General features: G+C 33.1%; 1 protein-coding gene across 1 annotated transcript; it reads right to left on the reverse strand.

Moving 5' to 3' along the window:
- Positions 1–3,792: 3,792 nt before the first annotated feature.
- LOC149147364 (histone H2B.11-like) lies at positions 3,793–4,194 on the reverse strand. Its single transcript, XM_089441546.1, has one exon. The coding sequence runs from the start codon at positions 4,192–4,194 to the stop codon at positions 3,793–3,795; it is 402 nt and encodes a 133-aa protein (XP_089297672.1).
- Between the last annotated feature and the right edge of the window lie 5,374 nt (positions 4,195–9,568).

Here is a 9,568-nt window from a genome sequence, read left to right on the forward strand (position 1 = left end):
TAAGCTCGAACCATTCATATTCTTTTGTCTTCTTCGCTATCTTTCCAACATAGATCCTCGCTCTATTTATACAATCCCATGGTCCACAGACCATGGGTAGGCCGACATGATTTTACATTACATTACATTACTTTAGGGCGGACAACCCTATGACTTAACCTATACTTCGCACTCCGCACCCCTAAATCACGGAGTCCTACAAAACTTTTGACTAAAACTCTAGCTTTGAGCACCAAAACATGCTGTGGGGGGATTCCATGCCCAACAGCATGTAGAAATACCAGTTGGGGTGAGATGTTGGGTACCAAATCTGCATACTTTTTCCCTCCATTTTCACTCTCTTTCTCTCTCTCACTCCTTTGTATCAATAATATTCGCATTCTACATACACACTTCAAGTGTATATTAATGAAAATCCCCAATCAAGTACAACTGTTCATGCACATAAACCTATCACAAAATAAAAATCATATAATATATTCATGACAGTGCAGAATGATGAAGGGGGCAAATAGAATATCTACCCCAAAGTAGCAAATTCTACATTGCAAAGAGCAAGTGATAACAATTATTCATGAAGGTTCATCAAATCATTTACAGCCAAAAAAGATTTAAAATATAGATATAATGTGACATTCTGCATATACACTTAAAGAGTATATTAGTGAAAATTCCCCAATCAAGTGTCTATACAATACAACTGTTCATGCACATAAACCTGTGAGAATTAGAAAAATCAGTAATTTTATTCATAATTAAATGATGAATTTACATTTTGAGTATACATGATGAAGGGGGAAAGAAGAATAGATACCCCAAACTAGGAAATTTTGCACTGCAAAGAGAAAGTGATAACAAAAAAATAACAAGAGTCTATTTTAAACATGGATCTAATATGAGTTGAGAGATCAAATTTCTTCACGTGCAAACTTATTTAGAGTGCAAAATACAATGTGTTATTTTTCAATGTTTAAATTGTATTTTTGAATTCTAAATAGAATATATATATGATGAAATAAATCGAGAAAATCTATCACACAAATTATCAATATTGATTCTTATTAAAATATTTTACTAATAGCCCGCATTGAATATTTTTTATATACAACATTAAAATGTTTTATTTTAAATAAGGATTGTTGTGATCCGCCTCTACTAGATTTTCATTTCCAAGCTTAAGACTAACAAAGGGTGGTCTAAAGATATTAAATGAAATATCAAGGTTAAGAAAAGGTGTTGTCTATGCCCTACCCTTTTTTGCATTTACATTGATAAGCTAGAGGAGTGTCTGGAAACTGCAAGTTGCAAGGGAGCTTGCTGCTATAATCATTGCTCTTCTGCTTTATGCTTATGATATCATTCTTCTTGCAAAAATCCATTATGAACTAGACAATAAAATTTAAAATTTAAAACAATAAAATTTAAACATCTTACTCATACATTTTTTTATTTCAATTCATTTGCTTTTATGATAGCTCACATTAGTTTTTTATTTAATTAAGGTTCATCAAACCACTAAAGCCAAAAAATAAAATATACATAAAAATGTTGAGAACCACCTTTCCAAAGCTGTACCCATCACTCTTCTCAGTGATCGTGCTTTACAAAATCCACTTTAGGGCAAGGTAATTAGCAGTGACTCTCATCATGTCACGATGTTGCCCAACCACAAAATTCTCGTCTTGAAGAATGATTTGAGTCTTCAAGTTGCACCAAATTCCAGTGATGGATTATTCCCAATATCTCAACGTTTGACTAAAATTCCTTCTTTGCAATCTCCAATATCTTCACAACTACCATCGTTCCATGGACAAAAAGATCATTATTTCCGTTTGCACGAAACTCAAGAAGAACTAGTATTTGATTCTAGATAAATTCAACCATATTTTCAAACTAAACCTATCCTATTACCAATTTAATTACTAACATCTATTAATTACTAACATCTATTAAGTCAATTCATTATGGATGTTATAGATGGCCTTATATAGATAACACTATTAAATCTAGTAATATTTGACCACTAACACAATAAAACATAGATGAACTAATAATAGTTTCACTGGTGTCACTCCAAGTACAACTAAAAAATAATAGAGAAAAAAAATGAAAAATCAAATCAAGCCCCACTATAAAATAATTTTAATCTTTTTTGAGAGTTTTTGAAACCATATTATCTATATTTTCCACTCTAATTGGACAACCCCATTGTAAAATAAGTTTGCTCCTGTTTTGAGAGTTTTTGAAACCATATTATCTACATATTTTCCACTCTAATTGGATTTTTCCTTGCGAGTACCAACTAATTTTCATATAAATTCCACATGTAGGATGTACTAAGAAGTAAAGGATTGTACCATATTACCTTGGGGTAAGAAAATACCCCCATTGATACTAATAAGAAATGAAAATGGGATAATAAGAATGACGAAGTCTTTGGATTAATCAAAATGTTCATTTCTTCTTATTTACAATATCATATTTAAGGAACAGATGCTCTCGATGAAGCTTGGAAAATTTGCATATATATTATTCCTTCATAAATTGGTTCTACCTATTTTTTTGTATCTAAGTTTTATGCCTTAGATTAAAGTTTCTTGCAAGTAGTTGTACTCACAATAAGAAGAAATGAGAGGTTTATCTCCAAATTTAGAACCTAACATTGACAATCTAGCTATAATTAGATATTATATTGGGGTGAATTCTCATAACTAATCATAAATATTTACCAAAAATCTAAGCAAAATATGTGAAAATTCCATATTGCAATAAGTAAAATTGTATACCTTTGATTTACCTAGGTAAACGGTTATCATGTGAAAATAACAAAAATATTATTTTAGTCAAATTTCAATGAAGGTCCCAAGGGGGAAACTCAATTGGTGAGGGAAGTAATATCATTCATAATTTCATGATGAGTAATTAAATGAAAGATGAGTAATTCATTCATAATTAAATGATGAATTTACATTCTGCATATTAGTGAAAAATCCCCAATCAAGTGGCTATACAATAAGTACAACTACAATAAGTACAACTAGTGGTTATACAATGAGAAGTACAACTATTCATGCAAATAAATGTGTAAACAAAGAAAAACCATATAATCTTTCCATGAGAGTGTAGAGTGCAAAACAACAAGCCTCAAACTAGGAAATTTTGCACTAAAAAGAATAAGTGATACTAAAAAAATAACAAGTATAAGAACCTAAGTAACCATATGCTTAAAAAGTAATAACATTATCCCTAAAGGCTCATCAAACCACTAATAACTTAAAGTCAAAAAAAAATAAATATATACATAAAAATGTATATGCATTTAAGAATTAAAATATCAACCTAATAAAAAAACAAAAACAAAAAAATACAAAAACACTCCAAAATAATTATAATTCCATAATAAACCTATTCTTCACTAAACTAACATAGATTTTAACCTATTCCATCCCACATAATACCATATCTTAAAAAAAACAACAACGCATTATGAATACAAAAGAAAATATAACTAATTGATGGTCAATCCATCTTCCATCTTTATGCATGGGAAACAATGATATTAAATCCAGCAATATTTAACCACCAATTGATGGTCAATCAATCTTTCAATGTTTATTGGATGGGAACCAATGATATTAATAAATCCAGCAATAATTAAGCACCAACATAGTACTGATTAAGCTTAAAAGATGAAGCAAGCCAGCCAAGGGTTTCATAGTAAAAGCGGTGTGAGTGAAAGTCACAACTAACTCCAAACCAAATGAATTGAGAAAAGAAAACAGAAATGCGAAATCAAGCAGTCGTGAATTTTGTGACAGCTTTGGTGCCCTCGGAGACAGCGTGCTTAGCGATCTCCCCAGGAAGAATGAGCCTCACTGCAGTTTGGATCTCCCGTGAAGTGATGGTTGGCTTCTTGCTGTACCGGGCGAGCCTAGATGCCTCGCTTGCCAATTTCTCAAACATATCATTGATGAAACTGTTCATGATTCCCATGGCGTTGCTGGAAATGCCGAGGTCGGGGTGAACCTGCTTCAGCGCCTTGAAAATATACATCTTGTATGTCTCCACACTCTTCTTCTTCTGCGTCTTTGACTTACCCTTCTTCTCTCCGCTCACTTCCCTTCCGCTCACCTTTTTCTCATCACCAACCACACGTTTCTCTGCGACCGCCTTCTTCTCACCCTTGGGCGCCATTGCTCCTTGCTTGCTACCAACACGAAATACAGAGAAGTTACTCGGAACAAACCAGAACGCGCTGATCCAGCCAAATAGACCTCATACCAGAACGCGCTGATCCAGCCAAATAGACGTCAAACAAAGCAGAGCGCGCTGAGACTTCAAACCGCTGATCCAAATGGAGCTCACCAAGAAATATGTGATGGCCGCCATGTTATATATATATATATATATATATGCCCTATTCATTGGTTAGGCCGACAGACCATGCAAGAACACTATCCCTCGGGGGTGGTACCTATCTCGAGATTAATCGGTGGAGCACAAGTCACGCCCTAATTCAGCATTTATTATTAATTTTAATATTTTTATTTTTTAAATTTAAATAAAATATTTAAGTTTAGATATTAATTTTTTTAATAAAATCCGAAAATTTTAAAAATACCTCACAAATGTGAAAGATGTTAATAAACTTGTTAACACTAGCCATAACATGAAATTAAATAAATACTAAATAAAATTAATTATAATGAAATGATATTATGCTTTTAAATTCTCATAATTTTATAATAATAATAATAATAATATGATTTTAAGGTCGCAATCAAGTTAGACACTAAATTAGTATATATGGTCTTCTTGTTTATGGGACAAAGACCTCTCTCCACACAATAATTTGAATATTAAAGTTATTAGGAATGTGGCTTGCCATCCTACTCACCCAAATTATATGGAGCTTGTATGCCCCACACCTCTGTGTTTCATTCTGGGGTTTTTATCAGCTTTGCATCCTAGCATGGATTTTATTTTTTCTCGTTGTTCAGTACTCAGAGCTTGGTGTATGCACTTTTTGTACATGGAACAATGGCGTTGTTCATGGTTGGTTCATGTTTGTTGCGATTCTGGTATCTTATGTTGCACCTTATATCTTCTGTGGGCTTCAATGATAGCTTGGAATTCTAGCTTTACATTTCACATTGGTCGATTGTTCACTGGAAATTTCTCTCTGGAGTTTTGGTTCATGGCTATATGACTATTATAGGGTCTTGGAGATGGCTTTGAATCTAGGTTGTAAAACATATGTCTGTTTGTTAAACCTTTAGTTGTTGTATCGGTAGTGGGAAAATGAATATTCTGATGTATTGGCATAGCCCTTACCTCTTGTTTTTTTATTCAAAATCAAATTGCAGCAACAACAAAAAAGAGGCATACATACTCTAACCCTTTGTCTATAAAGACATACATACTCTACTCCTCTAAATTAAGAGAAAAGACATGTTCTTAACCATTAGGCCATGAAATATGGTTTTAAAATTTATTAAAATAAAATCATTGTAACACATATTCTATTATTCAAAGTCACAGGAATGCATTACGAATATTCCCAACTATGAAAGTGAATTATATAATTAAACCTATATGATCGATCAAAGTGAGGGCTATTGAAATGTTTCTCTTTTTCAAATATTCTTTATTAATTGTAGAATGGTAATTTAGTGGTGTCAGAGATATATTCCTATATTTTTCAGGCTCTAAATTGCAGTATGAAAAGAAGTTGGTTAATGGAGATTTGGCAGCGTAATATTCCCACGAAGATTGTTCTATTTAGCTGGCTTTCTTGGAAGAACCAAATTTTAACTTGGGACAATTTGAGTAAACGTGGGATAAGCAACCCTAATCATTTTTTTTTTCTTGTGAAGAGAAGCAAACGAGAGCATTATTAACCTTTTTCTACAATACCCATTCGATATTGCTATTTGGTGTAGGGTTTTGTTGGTTTATAAATTGCACTCCGGGTGGTGTTTTTCTTCACTCAAATTTTGTTTTAAGTGGTGGTTGCAGTGTCATAAAGAATTTAGATCCTTACCTTTGAAAATATTTGTGCTCCAACACTGTCAAACTAGATGCACCACATTGAATATTTGAATAGGTCTTTTGGAAGCATATCTTTTACTCATGTATACAGAGAATTAAATGATGTTGAAGACTCTCTATCAGAAAGAGGCCTTAGAGTGGTGCCAAGAAATATTCACTTTAGTTTCCTACACAATGGCTTCAGGATGGAAGAAGGGGTCATTCCAATTGGTTGAGTTTGCTCTAGTTAGTTTTTGTTTGTTTGCAATTCTTATTTAGAATATCAATATTAGATAGTTTAGTTGCTTTTATTTTCCCTCAATCTGTTGTCGCTGGCAATTATTTTGACATGTTAGACATATGGACTCTTATAACAAGAGCACTCTTTTGAGTTGCTTAAGTAGACAAGAGAATATGATGTTGATTATTAGGGCAATATACATGTTTCCAGATTATATAGGTTTCTACGTTTTGATATCTATATGCAGTTGATAATAAACACATTATGACTTGATATGTAATTGCGTTTCATATTTTTATGAATATCAATGCTTTTTATTTCTGAAAATAAATAAATTAAAATAAATAATAAATAAATTATGAAAATTCATTAACAACATTCCTAACTATGAAAGTGAATTATACAATTAAACCTGTATGATCGATCAAAGTTAAGGCTATTGAAATGTTTCATCTTTTTGAAATATTCTTTATTAAGTATTTACACGATCCACTTCTATTGTTTCAAAATTATTTTCTTCACCCACAATGCTTTTCCTTCTAAATTATTTAATTGGTATTTTAAATTGATTTACTTTATCCATTTCAATCACCTTCGCATTCATTCTTTTCTTCTCAAAACTTGATGGCCGTGTTTTCTCCTCAAAACTTGATTTTCCACGCCCATCATTATTATGTCTTAATTCACTGTAGGTGTTTCTATATCAGCCCCCGGTGGATGGGGCACCGTTGACCACTTTTTTTTTCCCAAAATTTAATTTGGACAAGTGCGATTCACTCTGGGTGAACAAACCTAGAATATTAGATATCATTTTGGGATTCAACTGCGTTAAGTAAGTCATTCACGTATGACCATTTCCATGAGAGGTAGTTGTAAGTGACTAATTTCTCATGATTTTTGAATAGTTCACTTAGCACTCATTGCATCGGGTGATGCTCACAGGGGTGAAGAAGTGGGATTGAAACTAGTGAAATGAATCACATAGCATCAATCATCACTTCCGGGGCTTGCACCCGGTAACCAGGACTTCCCAGGAGGTCACCCATCCCAAAACTCCTCTGGCTCAAGCGCGCTTAACTGTGGAGTTTTCCCCACAATCAAGCCCACTTAGCTTGCTACCCCATTTGCAAAACCTTAGCAAGTATTGTGCCTCATGAACCATTCAAGTAGAAACAATGTAAACTTTGAAACGGGAACTATAAACTCAAAACAGGAACTCTGGCCCAAAAACCCCAAAAAAACCACAAAAACAGTGCTCAAAACGAAAAGTGTGTATACTGGAACGATGTTTTTTTTTTTAGGTGTCAATTTTGCGGTTGTTTTAAAAATGGCAGTGACTACGAAATTTTCTACGAAATTTTCCTGCAAAATATAGCTTCAGAACGAAAGTTTTGATACTGGAATAATGATTTTTTTTTTTAGGGTCAATTTTCATACTTTTTAAACAATGCTAATAAAACCAATTTTTTATGTCTCAAACAAAGTTAACTTTTAAGGAAAAACACATTAATGTTTCTGGTAGAATATCATTTTTCTTTCCTAAGTATAAATTTAACATGTTTTCAACCACAAAACTAAAAAAACATGACATTATGAACAAATTATATCACTGAATGAATTCAAAAGTCTTTATTTGTACACTGAATAAAAGAGACATTATATCTCTAATTTGATATTGCATTGTAGATATTTAAACAATAAAATTTATCATACTTAAGACATAATCCAACAACATAAAAATGCTTCATAACTTCTCATTTAACAAAATATGGAAAACATTAATTTTATTTGAAGATACGATGCATACATCAGTTATATAAACTGTCTTAAACAATTATTCAAAATCACTCATATTTTCTTGCACACCATCAGAATTCACATCTTCAGATGAGTGACTGGATGCTGACGAAGATGTTCCATATTCTTCTCTGTCATCAACTAGTGCCCCATCTGAGTCCACATGCATGCCCAAGATTCCAGGTTTCAAAAGTCTTCTAGATCTACGACTGGTTTCAGCAGAGTCCCATGTCAACACTGTTCCTTCTGGTAACAACCTTTTCAGAATCTCTGTCGTCTTGAAGCGAAGAGTTCCTCTCTTTGTTAAATTGAAGTCATAAACAAGTATGTCAACATCCTTCAATTGTAACATGTCTGTGCGGCGGCGATTTATATTTGTACCCTTTCTTTTTCTTTTTCCACCATTTTTTTTGTCAACTACCATCTCTGGCTTATACACACCATTGAATGGGTGTGTATTTGTGGCATACCAATGTACTTCAACACCTGTAACATCTTCATTTTCTGTAAAGACCTTTAAAACTTTAGCAACCCAAAATGGATAGCCATTGGGATCTCCATCTGCTAGCACTGCAATCATGCAACCCTCCTTAATATCCTGTACTGAACCCCTATAAAGGTCTTCCATGGATTCACGTTGTGCACGAGATCTTCTGGAACCTATATACATCTCTCTTTCCTCTGCCTGTGAAGAATTAATAATACCTTGAGATTGTTGTTGTTCAACAATGTTTACTTCCTCATGTTCATTCGACACATTTTGTGGCCAAATAAATGGATTTTTCAAAGGTATGTCTTCATTTATTGTTGTCGAAATGAGATCACTTTGATTATTGAAAAAAGTCTCCCACCAAACTGAATCAGCAATGTCAAAGTACTCATATGTATATCTAATACATTTTTTAATTTCTTCAAGGCAATCAGAATAATTTATAGCCCTGTTCTGTCTACATGCATTCTGAACTTCACCAACTGATTGTAATGACAATATTTTTGATGCAAATATTGGATGATCTGGAATGAACTTCAAAAATTGCAATCCTGATGACGGTGCTCACTCTGTAGTAGTTGAATACTTCTTGCCCCATATTAGTGTTTTCCCATCAATTTTTTTGATACGAAATTGATGTTGGAAGCTAATGTCATTAAATTGTTCAATGCATTTCCCCTCACCATATGATCCCAGAATAAACCTTCGCATGTCAACAGTTTCTTCCAACACTTCAAAAGCAGGCTCTGGCATGTATGATTTCTTAATACATTCAATTAGTGATGGCAAGCTCCCAACTTCCTTCCTCCTCAATGTGACTGAAAAACGACTGAACATCTAATCAATATGGTCATGAGTGTGCCCAACAAGAAGGAAACCAACCTTTACCTTTTGAAAAATTCTCAATTCAATAAGCATGTTCAGATACCCAAAAACAATCTGATTTTTGTTTTCACGGCAAGTGTTGTCCAATTATAGATACAAAACTTCAGGAAGATTACCAGACCAAT

This window comes from Pinus tabuliformis, chromosome 9 (genome assembly GCF_031772625.1).
Source record: "Pinus tabuliformis cultivar Carrire ecotype Pingquan chromosome 9, CPIR1, whole genome shotgun sequence".
NCBI classification, from domain to species: domain Eukaryota; kingdom Viridiplantae; phylum Streptophyta; class Pinopsida; order Pinales; family Pinaceae; genus Pinus; species Pinus tabuliformis.